This window comes from Corvus moneduloides, chromosome 6, assembly GCF_009650955.1.
Source record: "Corvus moneduloides isolate bCorMon1 chromosome 6, bCorMon1.pri, whole genome shotgun sequence".
In the NCBI taxonomy this organism is placed as follows: domain Eukaryota; kingdom Metazoa; phylum Chordata; class Aves; order Passeriformes; family Corvidae; genus Corvus; species Corvus moneduloides.
This window is the reverse complement of record NC_045481.1, coordinates 30,982,934-31,001,258: the sequence shown is the minus strand read 5'-3', so window position 1 is coordinate 31,001,258 and position 18,325 is coordinate 30,982,934. Positions and strand designations below refer to the sequence as shown.

General features: G+C 39.3%; 1 protein-coding gene across 8 annotated transcripts in view; it reads left to right on the top strand.

Annotated features, from left to right (window-relative positions):
• Positions 1 to 18,325, top strand: part of MEIS2 (Meis homeobox 2) — a 174,240-nt gene that overhangs the window by 149,014 nt on the left and 6,901 nt on the right. The window contains exon 10 of one of the 8 annotated variants that reach the window (XM_032112310.1): positions 9,570 to 9,670. The exons of the other annotated variants lie outside the window; for them this stretch is intronic. Coding sequence (XP_031968201.1) covers positions 9,570 to 9,624 — 55 coding nt within the window. The 3' untranslated portion in view covers positions 9,625 to 9,670. Of the gene's footprint in view, positions 1 to 9,569; positions 9,671 to 18,325 lie in introns of those variants that run through there. 8 annotated transcript variants of the gene reach the window in all.

Genomic DNA, 18,325 nt, shown 5'->3' with positions numbered 1-18,325 from the left:
ACTTCTCTTCCTGATAATCTACTGGTATAGATCCGTGGTTTCCTTTTAATGTCTGGTTCATTAGATGGTAGAAATGTGTGTAGCATTTTTAGCTGTGGTTGAGGAAAGCAGGGAATGTTGAGGTTAAGGTTTATTATGACTGTCATGTTCAGGAATGGAGAGCTATATACTATTTCTGCTCTGAGTGTCTGCACATAACTCCAATTGACACTGGAGTTATGCATTTGCCTGAAAGCTGTTTATCACTTTTTGAGTACTTGCTATTTCTAGGGGTGATCAGAACAGAATAGATCTGAGTACCAATTATTTTGAACCTCCTTGAAACTTTCTGTGCAGCTTGGTTAAAGACATGATAGCACAGTATCCTTTACTACATTTTACATAGCATGTAAATTCCAACAGGTAATAGTTTTGTCCCTAAAACCACAAACACAAAAACATTAAGAATATTCAACAGTATCATTTATTATGTAGAGGGCATTGTACAGTTGCCCTCCCCCGACACTTGAAATACAAGTGCTTCATGAGGGAATAAACCCCTGAAAGCTTGGTTGCAATTTACTTCTTTACTTCCTGCACACAGTAACAATGATAATTGAATTGAAAAGCATTTTAAAATTCATAAATATATAAGTAGCCATTATGTAGTGGAAAACATATGTCTGACTATAGGACCTGATCCACTACTCAGTTACTCCAATTTTAAACTAATGTAACTCGACGGTAATCAATGAGGGGAGTGTTGTGCAACTGAAGTAGCATAAGGCAAATAACATTTTTAGTACATGTAAGGGTCGTTTTGCTTAAAAAGAAGGCCAGCATTTTCATTGTGTGTTTATTTTGGGCACCTTAAACCGAATGTCCAGAAAAAGAGGCACTCAGAATAACTGGGTGCTTTTAAAACCTGCTTCTATTATGACTGACAAAAAGCTGAGAATATTTAGCTATGTACTTCTATTACAGAGGGAAAAAGCATGCTGGAATTTTCCTTTTTGTGGGGTAGAAATTTGTTTTTAAAGTAAGCAAATGTAGCTGCTCAGTAACCTAATAAGAAAGTGATTTCAGCTGGAATTTGTTTTGATGGTTAAGACAAAACTTCATAGGTTGGTTAATGGAAAGTGAACAGGATGATCTTTATATGTTCATAAACGCAAACAGTTTAAGCCCAGAAGGAGACCATTAGAGTCTTCAGTCTCAGCTATTTTCTCTTCAATTTAACTCAAATTATCTCTGCACTGAGCAGACTTGAGTTTGGCTGAAGAGTTTCTTTTAAAAAAAAAAAGGCATCCCACCTCAATTTTTCTGAAAATCATTGACTCCTGAAGTGTTAATCATTACACTGTGTATTAGTAAAGCATGTGTGGAAAGCAGAATCAGTAATTCACAATGCTAAGTTTATATAAAACCAACAATCTTCCCCTGCTGCTCCCTCCCAACTCCTGTGCAAACCTAGCACCATAACCTAGGGGATGAACGTAAGAGAACACAAGGCTCTGGTGTCATTTGCACCCTTCTGATAGCTAAGCTTTTTGTGGATGGTCTGCTGTGGAATTTCAAAGAAAATAAGCCAACTTGCACCAGACAAATTAAGTTGCATTCCTTTACATTTTAGATGTGAGACATAAAACAGATACAGGGCTGTTCAATCCTTTATCAAGGTGACACAACCTCATAAAGCTTTGATGCTGTCTATTGCAAATCTCATGAGAATCTGAATAGGAAAAAAAATCTGATTAGTTTGTTTGACTCGCCTTTCTAACTACATATATTCAGAAAATGTTTCTGTACAATTCTCTTCCCCTCTCTTTATTGTGTGGTTTGCTTTGTTTGCTTGAATTTAAAACTGCCATTATGTGAAAGTGTTGCAAGTATAAATAATTTAGAAGATAACTCTGTGGGGATACTAATAATAAGTCCCTGCTTTTTCTAATAGCTACTCATTATGGTTCTGAGAACTAGTATTCAAGTTACACAACATCACCGTGTCACAGATTTTGTGGATGTTGACAATAACGGAATTTTGACATCTTTTTAATTAAGTGTATTTTGCTTCTTTAAAATGCCCCTTTTGTTTGCAACTGATTTTAATTCTCCAAAAATACCCAAAGACTTCTTGAGGACAGAGATTGATGGACAGACAGATACATCCATCTGGTTTTATCTATCTTAAGTGTTTGGATGTAATACTTTTCCCCAATAAGAAGCCACAATGATACAATTATCTGTCAATGCACAATTACTTCTAAGGGAAATCTAATCAGTTAATAGAAGTTAAGAAAGACAAATGTAAAGGTAATAAGTGGTTCAAACTCAAACAGTCCTACTCTGTACACCACTCTCATTTAAAGAAAAGAAAAAGCTTTTAATGGGGCTTCTCTTACTTTTACCCCATCATTTTATAAATTAGTTTGCTGTTCTTCCACAGGAAAATTTTAAGTAATTTTAAGTAGGACAACATTGAGCTCATGTTTTATGCACTTGGTGGTAATGATAGTGTAGCTGTCCTTTCAGACTTAAGTCCAATTGTTGTGTATTATTTTTTCTTATTTTTATATTTTTTGTATGGTCTCCAGTAAATGAATAGGTGACATCAGTCTGAATAACTGTTGCTTAGAGAAATCAAGCTCCTTATCATGCTAACCTCATCCTGAGATCTTTTGAAAAGTCATAGGGCAGGCAGGCACTTTTTAAAGCAGTCATAAGTAATAGCCTACTTCATGCTTTGCACACAACAAACAGACAGGATTAAGCAGCTGATGGCATGTAGAGGCCATCCCCTCACAGAGGTGCACACTGTTTCAGGAGTTGGTCCTTTGGACTATATTATGGAGAAAGATATTGAATATATATAATCATAAACTGTTCAAAGCTACATTTTGTGTTTGTGGTTTGTTTGGGGTTTTTTATAACAAATATTGCATAGTTTTATCAGAACCATATTCACATCTTCTGTTCCAAAGTGTAGCTGTGTTGTGATGATTTTCAGGGCAAATTATTTAGATGTTAAAGGATACATAGTCTATTCAAACAAAACAGAACTCAAGAACTGAGAGGAAAGTATCACTTCAAAATACTGTGGAAAGCTTCACACTAATGACTGTTAGAGTTAAAATTACTGATGAGATGGAACAAGCCACAGCTGCAGCTACTGCAGATTGCTTGGCTAACAAACTATTACAATAAAGAGAGTATTGTCTAAATGAAGCTCATGTTTTATTATCATTTTATATTTGGGTTTATAACCTGGCAAACAAAATTGGCAGTGAACCCAGAGCAACATTACTCTCTCAGACATTCTTAAATACGAGTTTTACTTTTCAATACTCCTCACACATTTATTCGCACTGTCCCAAACCCACATGCATTTCCTAGTGTTCCTAGAGTTCTTTTTCTCACACCTCCAGTGTCCACCCCTCTTCCTATTTCCACTTCAACAATTTGTCTATTCTTCTTCTGCCTTCATTTCTTCCCACCTTGAAAATTGTAGTCCCCTTTTTCCAGGACTCTACGTTCCAGTTCTTCATCCCCCCTTAATGTATCAAAAGCTGGTGCTTCACACACACATAAAAAAAAAATCACGTCCTACTTTAGGCATTTCAGCAACCTTCCTCCATCCTTTTCTGGATCAATTTCAAAATTGTCTTCTTTAAAAAAATGTTGAAACCTACTTCAACACAGGTGTCTCTTTCTCCTCCCCCCATTTTCCTCACTGCTCACTTTGTCTAGTGCTGTCCTCCCCTCAGTTCAGCAATCTCCGTTGAAAAATACTTCCTTTCTACCATAGCTCCCATCTAAAGAGCCTTTCTGTATCTAAAGAGCCTTTCTGTATCATTGGATAGCCATATATTTTCTCCTTTGCCTGTACATACCTCTTAATTTCTCTCCATGGAAACTGGTTTGGGACAGCATTCATGAGGAAGATTAATACAGTATGGCATGCTTAAGCAGTTATTATAGGTCTGTGCTATACTGGAAAAAAACAGAGCATGATCTTGGTAGCACTCGGAATAAATTTGGCAGAAGGATTAAATGGGGGTTTTTGGTCTGGATGCAAAACATGCCCAAAAAGATTTTCCCTTTCCAATTTTTTATCTGTTTTTACTACACTTGAAAATGAAGTGTAGGCACCCATCTTAGCTGCACATCTTTGCATCAGATTTGTTCTAGCAATCAGGTACACGGAACTGTGAAATTGGTGGAATTTCGCATTATTATGTTTTCATATTTGTTCTTTTATAGACCCTAGTTTCTTGAATTAAAGGAATACAGGTCATCTAGACACATTTCTTTTTAGTGGGAACACATGTTATCAGGCATCAAAAATTAGGCAGCTAACTGGACCACTCATCTCAGCAAAACTGATTGGTGGTTAAGGGACATATATAAAATACAGCTGGATTTTTCAACTCAGGCTTCTGTCAAAACCCTTTTAGAGTGCTAAATTTTTCTTTTGCTATTGACCAATATATTTGTTTTTATTTATTTCACTGACTCATAGAGCTAATGCACTTCCTGAAACGTCTCCGAGAACACAGGTGAGACACTACAGGGTATGCTGTCTTAGGCTAGAATTTACTAGGATTAAAACAGATGTGGCATTACTAGGGTCTGCTAAACTTCATGTGATTTATACAGATATAAAGCATAGCTGTTATGATTACAATGATGCTAAAAATGTTGTGGATCATAATATAGTTACACTGGAAAGACTGATTATAACAACCGGGGGAGAATCAAGAAAAAGAAATGGAAATTCTCCTTTAGTCAATCTGAAGGGGTGTCTGCATTTGCAGCTTCTATTATTCTGTTTTATATGGATGAAAGTTTACAAGTTTGCAGGTAGAAAGGCATATTTGATTTCCAAAATAGTTAAATGCTACAAGATTTTTGCTATCAAATTAAAGATATGATTATTCCTAAGAAAGCAAATCATTGACAATTTTAATAATTCGAAGCGAAAAACAAAGAATAACTTTCCCTCTTCTAACTAACTGATTTATCTTCCTAAATTTTCTTCAGTTTGGACAATGTATTAGAATAAGAACATTGCTTTTGTTCCATTTATAGTTAATTTCTTATCAAAATAATTTTTAAATTCTTATGCACAAAAGTATGATGCTGAACTACTTTGTTTGAAGATGCTACCTGTGAATTTGGTGCATTTTTTTCCTCTTTTCATTGGCTTTTTTTTTTTGTTTTACATAATATTTCTATTGACCTTAAATTTTACGTTTCTTTCAAAGGTTGGTTAAAAATGATATAAACCTTGGCTTGATCTTCTTATGAAAGTGTTGTTAAAATATTGGCTTATGAACTAATTAAGCCACAATAAAAGATCTGTGTAGCATATTTCATTAAATATTTCCTCACATTAGATATGTATCACATTTGAGTTGCTTATGAGTGTCAAGTGTAAACCCTGCAATCTTTAGTTTAAGTTAATCTTTACCATTTGCCACCACTGAATTTTCCAGCATCATCTAGCTGCTATCTAGTCCCAAGAAGCTTAAGAACTTTTGGTCCCCATATACTTTTTTTCCACTGGTGAGCATGCACAAACCTGCTTAGAATGGAATATAATTGAGAAATCTGGAACTGTAAACTTAGCAATACTGTAAAAGTGAGATATTGCTCTGTCCACCGTTATTTTATTATATAAAGGACCTCCAGGACAGAGGAGTAGGAACACAAATACATATAGAATGATAAATAGACAGTAACCTGTTCCACAGTGACACAACTTTCAACACAAAATCAGCCTTGCCTCACTGTATTTCCCCAAGGGCCAAACTCAGCCAAAGCTCTTGTCATATATCAACCATACCAAGCTTTACACAAAAGAGTCAAATGGGGTAGAGGGAGTGCTATCCTCAATGACTCATTGGCTAGAAAATTCACTTGTTAAATAGAGTATATGTTTGCAGGTCTTCTCTTCATCTTGATTTAAATCAATGTCTTAACTGTTCCAATTGAGTCAAGTTTCTCAGTCAATGGGCTATTGAACATAATGCTCCATCTTTACTCTTCTTCGCTACCATGCCTTTCTTGTTCTTCTGATTTCCAGTTCTTTTGTGTATGTAACAACTAGGCAGTAAAACAAAATTAATTAAGAACATGGGCTTGACTGTACAGCCTCTTGGTTAAGACTCTAACTTCAGATGTGTGAAAGTTAAGTGCTGGTTAATTATGACTGTAAAATTGCTTAATTCAGGTGAAACATCTTCAGAACATGAACTGAAAGGGCTTTGTTTATTGTACTGAATCTGTGGGTGATTCAGATATTCTTTTAGAAGGTGATGGACCCATGCTCATGTCTGTGTTCCAAACCAAGCAGGATAGGGTGATAAAACTTGATCTCCTTCTTTCCAGATAAACAGTCAAACAATTATGGTGCCAGCTAAAAAGGAGAGATGTTTATCTGTGTTATTACAAGGAAGATCAGGCCTGTCCTAAGATGTCTGTCTGTCTAAAAGGATCCATAGGAATCCTGATTGGACATAAGTGTCTAACTCAGAGCACAGTTACTGCAGAAAGTAACTGACTGTTAGGAAACACAAATAGACAGCAGCGGAAATGATGATGGGATGGGATCTTAAAAAGTAGAAATCTACATGCCTAACGAATTTAGGCATTTTCAGTGTTAAGTGATGGTTTGTTTTGGTTTTTTTTAACCAAAAAATGTAGTTAGGTATCTAAGTCCACCTTCTGGTGATTCCTGGAACATCTAATCAGAGACAGAAATTTCCTTGAGAGCAGATCAGCTACATTTAGGCACTAGTGTCAACACCCATTTGCTAATATTGCCTTCTAACTCAGAAATTCACTGAACATTTGGGAACATTTACAGGGCCTACAATGATTTTGATAACAGAACTTAATAATTTTGAAAATTTGCCTTATGCATCTGAGTGTTTTACTAGACCAGGATGAAGTGATGAACATTGTTGGACATGGCCCTGCCATTACAAGTTTTGTGGGCTCAAATGCAGGTTTATACACATATTCTTAGATGCCTTTACCCCTACGCAGTGCAGGAACAATTAGTGAAATTCTGAAAATTAAGCCTCTACATCCTATCATTCAGAACAGTCAGAGTTAATATCGAAATCCATCAGCAACCAGTTATTAAAATTATGTAAGATCACACACAGTTTCCAAACTGCTCTCATAAAGAAAGCAAGGTAAATATTAGATAGGTTATATAGATTGGGTTTCATTTCATGACATGTATCTCAATTGTATGCAAAATATGGGATAGTGGAACACATTACAGAACCAGCCAGTTTTGACTGAAGAAATACATACACCCGTTTCAAGTTTCTTTCTGTTGTAGGACTTAATTTTCACATGAGCTATTTAAGTGGGAATGACTGCATTAAAAAAAAACTTCTCCAGCTACACATCCCTTAACAGAAGAAAGAAAAATACATTAAAAGACCTCTCTTTAGCGCCAACAACTGAAACGTGGCGTACTTGCGCACAGGCATCTCCAATGCTCTGCTCTGCCCATAAGCCAGCCAAGTACTGAAATCAGCAGAACCCAGCCTTTCAAAGGTTTTAGAAAGAGCAAACCTTGACAGTTTCAGTCCTTGCTTGTTCAGAAGACAGAAGCTTGTTCAAAATGGCAGAGAGACAAGAAATGGTGCAACATCCACATATATGCCCTCAATCACAGCATATCTGGCCATCTAGGACCCGTGCAGAGCACCAGCAGGCTTTATCACTGACTTGCCAGCTGTACTTTGCAATTATCTCTGGGGAGCCAGCAAGGTAGGTGAGGGAGCAAGACTGAGCCCTGGAGAGATGAAGGTCAGAAAATATGAGAGCCTGGGATACAGAGCGATAGGCTGAGGAAGTGGCTGAGGAAGAGGTTTTTAATTTTTAATTTTTCCATTCCAAACCAGTTTGGCTTACAACTAAGACACAAGGATCCATGGAACACTCATATGTAACAAACTCTCAAAAATGTTTTTAGAACATTTCCCCCTGATTCATGTGGAATACAGAGAACACAAGATGGGATGAGAGATAGCAAAAGTTTCACCAGTATGACACAGGGAAGATCTGTATATTTACCTCTACATTTTAGCATACTTAATACACTTGTCCCACACTTGTTCTGCTGCCAGCTCATCACTGTGAAGCATGTATTCCATAACATGGCAAGCTGCAGTCTCACGGTGTCTGTGGTGTTGACACATCTTTAACTACTAAGACATTAGACCCTCTGATTTGATAAAGTCTTGCCACCAGTATTGTAAAAATTAAAGGGAAAACATTAACATCTGCATCTACAGAAAGAGAGATTTACATAAGCAGAATCTCCAGTACCCAGACAGTGCAAAGAGCAAAACACAAGGGATATCAGCATGTGGGTATGACTTACTGAGAGATTATTAGGTGTATCTGGGTAAGAGCTATACCTTGGGAAAGGGGGAGATGTATTTATACATAGTGTATTATTTATGCCCATTACTTCTAATTGCCTAACTAGTTCTCTTTCCTCTCACGTATACTTTAGTACCCACCAACCAAAGAAAGATGTCTACAGCTAAATATCTGCCAATTATTATGGACTTTTGCTTAATATTCTATTGTTCCACTGACAGCACAGTTTTTAATATATCATTTTATACTATCCTGTATATCATCATTTTCCTGCCTCCCTTAGGGCTCTGGCTGTAATAGTTCTTATTTATTTCCACAAGCTAACATATATGCAAAAGATCTTGTAGTCATGATGTTGCCCCCACCACCCTCACCTCTTCCCATCTTTGTTTTTGTTATCCCTTTTTGTCTGTTTTTAAAGTTACAGTATAAAGAAATCTGAACATGTGTGTAGACAAAAACCAGGGTCAAACACACAGCTTCTCTCCTCTTCAGCAGCGTTACACTGCAGCCTTTTATTGTGCCCTGTAGGTTTGGGTTTTCAGCTAATAAACTTGAAAACAGATCATAAGGGAAATAAAGGAAAACTCTCTTGCTACACCAATGGGTAAGGCAGGACTTTAACAGCCTGTGTAACAGATCACCTCACGAAATCTGCTCAGCACCTTCTAAGAGAGTGTCTGGAGCACTGACTCAGGGTTGGCAGTGCTGCAGTCTGGTTAGTTGCATCAAATGCTCTTTCTTACTGAGTTCTTGTTCTGCCAAATGCTTTTTTTGAGGAGAATCTGCAGCAGTATAAGCTGGAGGTGCTTGCAACTGCATCACTGTGTCTGAAACAGAACACACATCTTTAGGATCCTAGTTTTCAAACTTTCAGCAGTGCATTTCTATAAATATATTTTGGCTGTGTTTTTTTTAAAGTGGGCTCTTTGGATCCAATTTCCTGACGTTCCCTGGTTGACAGGTAGAAAAATATACATTTTTTTTTCCTTCAGATTTTAATAACAATGAAAAAGTGCACAAGCTTCGTGGTCAAGACAGGACAGTGGGTACAAAAATAGTTATCTTAAGGCAAAATTTACTGTCAGGGAAAATGGAACATTCCTTCTGAACTCACGAACTGGTAGTGCATGTGCAGGTTGGTTGTAGATGGTTGCTACAATAAGGCTTCTTTCATACAGGTGTGTTTATGCCCCAGGCTTGCTGGCCACAGTCCATTCCATTTACAGAAGCTGAATTAAACAATAACTACCGCATTGCAAAAAGAAGAAGGAAAAAAAAGGTGAGCGTCAAAGGAGATGCCTGAGAGCTTTGTTAGGGCCAAGAAAAACCCTGTTGCAGTTGTCAGAGCTTGTTGATGTTGCAGAGAATGGCACTTTTTTTTTCTGCTGGATTTTGTGGTTCTGCCTTAGGAAAGAAAGTAAAATAGAATGGAAGAACAAAGTCCTACTCTATAAATCAGCAGCTGCTCCTTGCCAGATCAAAGGAGTGACATTTTTGCTCCTGGACTACTTGTCCACTTTAGGTGCTTGACAGACAGCTAACAGCTGGCCTGTTACATAGTATAGGAGAGTTGGGCTACATCTTCTTCAGAGTAGATGACAAGCTAATCAGAGATCCCCATAGCACAGGACATGTGAGTGCACCTTGATCTCTTCAAACATACCCACTACATAATTGCTAAACACCTTTATGCATTTTTGGCAAGTTGCTACTTAGGTAGTTTCCACTGAAAAGTAAAAGGAGAATTAGTGCCTTAATCTTATTTGGTCAGGGAAGTTAAACAGATGTTAAACTTGTTGACAACTCTCCTTTTCAGACAATTTAGAATTGATTTTAAAAAATTAGTATGTTAAATACTGGTAAGTTAAAAATAGGTGTAAAATACTTGAATGTGGTATTATTCAGAAACTACACTTTGTTTGGTTTTTTTTTAAAGTTACCTAAAATGAGGTCCCTCAACTCCTGATTGCATTTTCAACACTGTTGGACCCTAATTAGTTTTGAAAATGTTTTCCTAGGAGTTTAAGATGACAAATTTACACATCTTTAAATGCATGAGTTATTTAAGATTTTAGAGGAGATTTGTTGTCTACCTTTAACATGAATTTCTAAGTGCTAGCAAATCCAAGTGCATGCCAAATTAGCTAAAATTGTATTTAGCGTCTCCACAAGATGTATGTATACAAACTTGGAATTTTAATGTCAGTAGTAAAAATTTCAAAGTGATTCAGTTTCTAGTTGATTCCCATCTGCAATAAATCAAGTACAGGATGAGGTTAAATACTATGGCTTGTGTCTATTGACTTTACATTTTATCTGTAAGATATGAATAGCTAAGGAAGTATGTCTGTTTGTCTCCTCCCTTCCTTTCAAGTATCTTTAAAAGATCATTTTTACGGTGCGTGGTAAAACAAAAAAAAAAAAAACAAACATATATGAACAACCTGATGGCACTGTCAAAAGAGGAACAGCCACTTCTGCTGTGTGTTCTGTGGTTTCACGTGGCATGCACCAAAAGGCGCTTGTTTCTCACCAGGAACCAAGGGGGAATAAGGGATGATACTTTTCCACTTAGGCTGAGGTTTGCTGGGAGCTCGTGAGGAAAACTCTGCCCGGCCGCGGCAGTGCCGTGTGTGGAGCGGCACTCCTCCGGCAGACGCCCCGCCACGCCGGGGCTCGCACCGAGCAAAGGCGGGCCGGGCCATGGCGCTGCCCGGCTCCGCGGGGGAGCGGCACCCCCGGTCCGGCAGCGGTGCTCTGGCCCCACCTCATGGCGCCCTGCTGCACAGCGGGAGGCCTCCCCTGGGGCCACCCAGGCCGGACCTCGAGGCTGGCCCAGTTCTGCGGCCGGGAGCGATGGCTCTTCCCTGGCCGGCGCTGCTGGAACGGCTGGACGCGGCCCTGGCGCGGGGCCGTGAAGGCCGCGGAGCACGGGCCGGCGGGGCGGCCCCGGTGGCTGCGGGGCCCCAGGTTCGTGGGGAGCACGGAGGAGCTCCAGCTACGGCTGGGGCCTTTCCTTCCCTGCCGGAGAAGCCCCTGCGCACAAGCCCGTGCCCCGGGGCGAGGGCTGGGCGGCTCCCGCGGTTTGTGCTGCGGTGCCGGTGCTCCCCGTGACAGCCACCAGGGCCTTCCTCGGCAGAGCCAAATGGTTTCTCCGCGCTCGCAAGGAGTAATCTGGTAACCGAGAGTTACACGTTTAACGAGGCTGATTTTCCTCTGAGGTGAATAGTTGCCCGTCTTGCCAATTCTTATGATTTTATCACAAGGCTCAAGTTATTTCATGTTAACTCGAGGTCCCAGCTCCAGGAGACAATGGTTATGTGAGAATCTTTTCAAATAAGTTTCTAGATTGTGTGGCTGAGAAGAGCATTTTAAAAATGTGGCGCAATGACTGAAAAACTTGCAAAGTAAACATTGGGACGAGCACTGTTTAAATTTCTGATTTTTTTAGGACAGTCTCACAGTTACAGGACGAGCGAAATCATGATTTCCAACAATTGGCAGCTCCAAATAGCACGACGTATTTTTAGGAGGTCCAACATAAACATAGAAGATGCGGCAGAAGTCTTTGGGATGGTTAGCACCTACCTCAGGCTGCCTCAGGCACCCAGCTAAGTTGTTCTCTGTCATCTTCTGAAGTCTTCACCAAACATGGATGCTGACTTAGGTCCTTTGAATCACACCTTTAACAGATGTGAGATGTCTGAATAAGCTTTAGAAAGTTGGTGTAAACAGCCCTTAACCCCCCTTCTCTAACAAGGCTGTCCAAAACTAGGTGAAGCTTTGCCAGGGAATAAACCTGCCTGTCCCTCCCGCTTCCTCTCAAAAGCAATCGTGTAACTGACTCCATTTCTCAATATTCATGACTTAGGGAAGCCTTATTTAGATGGCTCATTTCCAGGTGACTAACTCAGCTTTTTTTAAATTTCCTATAAGGAATGCTGCAAATATGAGTTGGTAACCAGGTGTGGCATAGATTCAGTGAAGCATAAACTAGGGCTTTTTCAACTATTTTTGTACATACACATACTGAAGGACGCCTAAACCTAATTCTGTCAGTTAAGAATACATAGTGGAGGAAGAAATTAAATAACTAAGATAAATAGATTTTACTTGCTTGGATAAAAGTTTAGGTGATAGGCAAAGAGTGCTGTAAAGGCAGGGGGGTGGATATTGATAAAAGTGTTTCTGCAAATTAGTCTTTTCTAATGCATTCTTTCAGACTGCTCTGAGCAGCTCACGACTTTTAAAGTTATTTTTTCTGCCTGGGAAAGAAGTAATTTTCTGGGTTGCTTAGGAAAACATTTTTTGTGACTCTTTCATTGGTTATTTTCCCTTCAAAATTAGGGCATTCTTGGGCAACAAGGGATCAGTGTAGCATATGCACTTGAGCTAAACACTGACATGTTCATAGTCCAAATACTGAAACATCATTTAGGCAAGGATTTATTTCCCCATCCAAGGTGAAAACATTTGGATTATTTTTTAGCATGCATTCTTAGACTCTTACTCAGCAAAAACATTGAAGCAGGTGCTTAGACCCCATTTATTCTTCAAGCTCAGCTCCCGTTTATGTAGGTTTAATAAGAGTTGAGCTCATCCACATTTGGCAGGTTTTTGAAAAATCTTGCGAGACTGTTCCCCTGGGCACCTAAAAATTTTTTTAATTTTTTTTTTTTGTTCAGATGACAGAAAGCAAACAATTCTAACCCCAAATTAATGTTGCTATTGTCGTTACTTGTATTTTTATTATTTCTATGACTAAGTCTGTAAAAATGTTCATTCAGTACTTCTGTCCTTTTCAAGTCTAAGACCAGAAATGTCTTGGGCTAAAATTGAGTCAAAACTTTCCTTGTCATTAATCCTTTTAAGGAACTGATTGTGAATTCATCTCACAAATTTGTTTATTTCTCTGGTTTTCACATAAAGAATTGAGAACCGATTTATGCAGTGGCTGGTTTGTTAAATAAATTCAATATTTTAGCACCTCGTTTTCTGGGATAGATATTTTAAGTGGAAATCCAGATTGAAGACTGACACTGAAGTTTTGAGTTGTACGTGGTGGCTCCACATTGTTCCTCAGTTTCTCATGGGGAGCAGTCTACACTGCTGGGGCGGGACTGGCTCAGTTTGGCACCAGTTCATCTTGCAGAAGATATTAGACATACAGACAAGTGATGGGAGTTAAATATCACTCTCTGCTTGAGTTCAGATTAGGCCCCAAGTTGGGAACGAATTATAGTTCCCTAAGCATTCGTGCACTTCATCCTCCTGAAACAAGACCTGTTGTGACCCTACATACTTAAAGTGAATTTTCCATGATAGCCATAAAGCAAAGCTGGAGATGTTTCTAATTCTGATTGCCAATCAGTACAGTCACTAACAGTTCATTTCAAGAACTAATCTTAGGCAGATTCAGTTACAGTGTGGTCCCAGTGTTTCAAAATATGTGTACAGTATGTGTAAAAAAGACAATGGAAACAACAACAAAATTATTTTTGAGTGTGCCAGATTTGAAAAAGCAGATTAAGAGATCACTATTTGCTATTTATTCTCTTTACACTTTGCAGAAATATCTCTGATTTTATCTGAACATTATTTAAGAATAAAATGTATTATGCAAATTTGAGTTTAATGTCATTTGATATGACTTGAGATAAAATATGATAAATATATAAAGAAGATTAATTGCAGGGCTTCCTATGAAGTACAGAATGCATATTTATTTTGGACAAAGAAAACCAAGTCTCTATTTGAAGAGATGTGATTAAATGCATATATTTTGATTATATTGTCATGCTAATTATCAGTGGTAGGAACCAATTAGGACTAGTGCTACCAAATCACCAGACTACATTGCATATTCACTAGTGCACCTTTTCTGCTCTACTGGGTTTTTCTGTAAGCAGGTAAAAGTGAAATTACTTCCTTTAAAAGTCTATATAAAAGTGCATTTTGAGACAGGTCTTGTTCATTTGTGCTCTTATAAACTGTCCCACAAAAGTTACCAGAACTACTTGTGTGAGAAAGACAGACTCTGGCTATAGGAAATAGATGTGCTTTAGCTAGCAATTAAAGAAAAAAATACAAGATGCAAAAAACCTTTCTATTCAAATGGCTATTGTTCGAATACGCAAGGTTGGTAATCTGTCATTTGCAAAATGCTGGGAGTGAGTTTTTTATTGAGCTTGCTATGTCAATGACATGTATTTCTAAACGTTACACACCTCATTTATCATTCTGGAATGAGGACCAAGTACCATATGAATGTAGAGTTTGTGAAGGTATTGCCTCGCACCCTGGAGGCTGATGACCCATCTTTATCTACACAGCAGGTAAGGCACAAACAGTGGCAATGTGAGCTCTCTTTGCAGTCCCCTGCCAGTGTGCTGACTGTTAAGCTGGGGGAACAAAGGAAAGATAGCATATGGATAGCAGATTGTAGGAGTGCTGAAAGAGGACTGAGGAAATCTATGTTGGGTGTGTGGCTCTGCCAAAGATCTCTTGTATGACTTTGGCCTTGTCACTTAATCTCCTTCTGTCTCTGTTCCCCTCTGCAAACAGGGAGAAGGCGTCTCTCCTCTCCCCCAGGCTTTGCCTGGAAATCTGTTCAGACTCTGAGTTCTCTTGGACAGTGTGGTTGTGAAGCATGGGGTGGAGTGAGACTGAGCTTCATTGGGTCCTCTAACTGCTGCTATCATCCAAATAATAGGAATTACTACTAACAGCAGAGTAACAAAGAAATCCATGTCTTTTTGATAGATTTTACTCATCTTTTCAGGCCATTCAATCTTTGGCCTCTGGGTGAAGGGTATGAGCAAGGTAAGCAATTAGTGTCAGGAGCAGAGCTGTGAATTCTGCTTTTATAGGGTTCCAAATAATGCTGAAAACAGTGGCATTGGTGTTCTCTTTTTTCACCTGTCTCTTAATGTCTTTTGAAGACATTTGTGCCAAAACAACATCAGAGTGTTTCTGCAACACAAACTGAAGTGCTGTGCAAAAGGCTGTATTTTGTTTTACTTTGGCCCTGGATATGGCTCTCCAAGGGATTCAAAAACAGTCCTCAAAAAATGTAAAGGCTAGGGCAGGGACTCTGTTATCTACGTCTCTGTTATGCACTGTGCATATTTATGGAGCAATATAAGGAATAAATAAAAATGTACAAACACTGCATTCTGTGTCCTCGTCTACCAATTGTGCTGATGCATTACATGATGTAGCTACTGCTAGTGAAACTAGGATTCGATTTTTAGCTTCACCTGAAATGTATGTTTTGCAGCTGCAATCTTGCAAATATAAATAATTCCATGTGTCATTTTTCCGACATACCCACTGGTGGGTATAACTGATGCTGTTTATGGACAAGATTTTTCAGAGGAGCCACAGAAATGGAATTCCAAAATTACCTGGATGCCTAAAGCCTGTGCTCTTATATCTTTCCAAGTATACATCAGTGTATCTTCTCTCTAGATGAAGTGTTGATGGTCTAGAGGACACTGCTTGCACCTGCTGTTATGCAGATGTGCAAAAGAAAAATGGAGAAATAATGAAATCAGAAATCAAACCCAAGGGCTCTTTTTCACAAGTTTTAACTGGACAAATGGTATCACATTTATTGCCTTTTTTTTTTTTTTTTTTTTGTAGGAAAACAAATATGGAGGACTCACTTTTTGGGGCTTGATCTCCCATGGCCAAAACAACTAGTGAATGGCTTCTAGGTAGAGTTTGCAGTGAAAGACTGCTTTTATTTGCATCGGCAGGATGAAATAAGGCCACGCTCTTCTGGGAGTGAATGGCTGGGCAAGATGGGGTTTTCAACAGCTGTCCCAAAGGCTTAGTCTTTGGAGACTGTCGAATGTGTAAGGCTGGAGCAGAGTATCCCAGTCTCCATGCTCAGAGGTAAAGCAGATGTCACCTGAAACCCTTAAGGATGTAGAATTTTCTTAATGCTCTGCCGTGTTGTGCGAGCCCATTGAAAGAACACTTCAGAGGGCACCCATTTCTTACTAATGTAAACTTTCTAAGGAGTATCCAAAGATATGACCTCTGGGTGAACCTTTAACCTTCCCCTTAATTATTTGTTTGAAGACAGTGTGGAGTTCTCCTGCTGAGAGCCAAGGCCCATAATGCTTCGCAGCCCTGTGAGCAGGGGTGTGTGTGCAGGGAAATGGAGAGGGACATAAATAAGGGGACCACCAGATGTAAATAATAAAAGTGGTTGGGGTTTAAATAAAAAAAATGAAAGAGCAATTTGGTTTTCCTGAAGAGTGGCCTGGTTGAAGAAAAGGGGTTAGTAAGATGGAAAGTGTGTGCGTCTGTGGGGGGGTGTTTCTGTGATTTTTTACAGGCACAAATAAGTGTTCATTCCATTCTTTAAAACCTTGCCATCTGTATACACCATTAGAAGCTCATAGGAGAAGAGAAAACAGTCTTATCAGGCTTTCCTGTTAATCTCTATTGGCCTTAACTTTAGCTGATAAAAGGCGTGCTGGATGGAGGAGGTTCAGGTCAGGCTCCATTTGGTCAGCGCAGCAGCATTACTGGAAAGCAACTTAGCAAATAAGTCCTATCAGGGACCTTTGTCTCTGAGGACGGAAACACACTTCAAAATCACAGCACTGGGGTAGGAGATGCCTTCACTGTGCCACAGTCAGAAGGGAATAAACAAGTATATTGATTGTGCCTGAGTTTTTATTTTAATACTTGAAATCATGACTAATTCTGAGGCAGGATGACATTTCTGACAACTGAATGATACTTTTCCTAAAGAATAAAGAATGTCTTTTGGATGTAAACAGAGAGATGCAAAAGAACCCTTTAGTGTTACTTGTAGCATTTATGCATCTGTCTGATGAAATTTCCATGACTGTGATTACAGAAGATGCAATCGAAGGTGTGCCACCACCCTTTGTTATCTGCGAAGGAATTTATCCAGAGGGTGGGAGGGAGTGAGGGAAGCACGACAAAAAGCCTTGCAGAGTTGATGCTATATAAAGGCTAGCAATTTACTAAATGAGCAGATGAACTTAGTTTTCAGTTAACTGACTCAAAGACTTTGCTAGGCGTTGGATCAGGCCCAATGGCAATTATTGGAGGCTGTTTTGGATGATGGGCATGTTAGTATTTCTGAAGAGGATTAAACGCTAGTATTCGACTTCATTAGCACTCCTTAAGGGTCACCAGGCGAAAGCCTGAGCTGTGAAATAGCACACAAAACCTGCGCGAAGGCTCCAAAGTGTTCTCAAACACAAAGAGAAGGGACAAAAACAAGTGTGGCTCCCGAGTGATAGAAAATTGCCGTTTTCAAAGATATTCTGTGAATAGGCAAGTTTTAAAATTATTTTAGGGAAATTAATTTAGCTTAGCTTGTGTTGATGTGGATTGCTGCACATTAAGCTAATAAGAAATATGCAAGCACTTATTTTTGGATTACTAGCAAAATTAAATCCAGGCTCCACAGCCAACTAACTGCCAGTGCTCAAAAGCCTCGGCAACCACCCCAGTTCGAGATTAAAAAAAAAAAAGGTTATTTTGGGCCTAATATTAACCACATGTACCTGTGGCTGGGGGTTTCTAACGAGTTGAAAGGTGCCTGAGTTGAGGGCAGGCGGGCGGTCGCCTTGCACGGGGTGTCCCCGCTTGGACACAGAGGTGGCCCCCAGCTGGCACTGACCTCCAAACGACCCTCGCCTTTACAGGCTCCAACTACAGGAGTTGTAGAAGAGCAGAAGTCTTTCTGGGCCGGCACTTATTGCTGCTGCGCTGGTGATAAAACTTCAGACAGCCTAATTGATGGCTTTGCTGACCTAACGATACCTTGTGAAAGCACGGAGTGGCAAAGCCTGGTCCTCATTTATGGCCAGCTGCAAGGGGAGCTGGGTCCCTAACATGGAAAGGGGAAAAGAAAGTCTCCCAGCCTGTGAACTTTAACCAG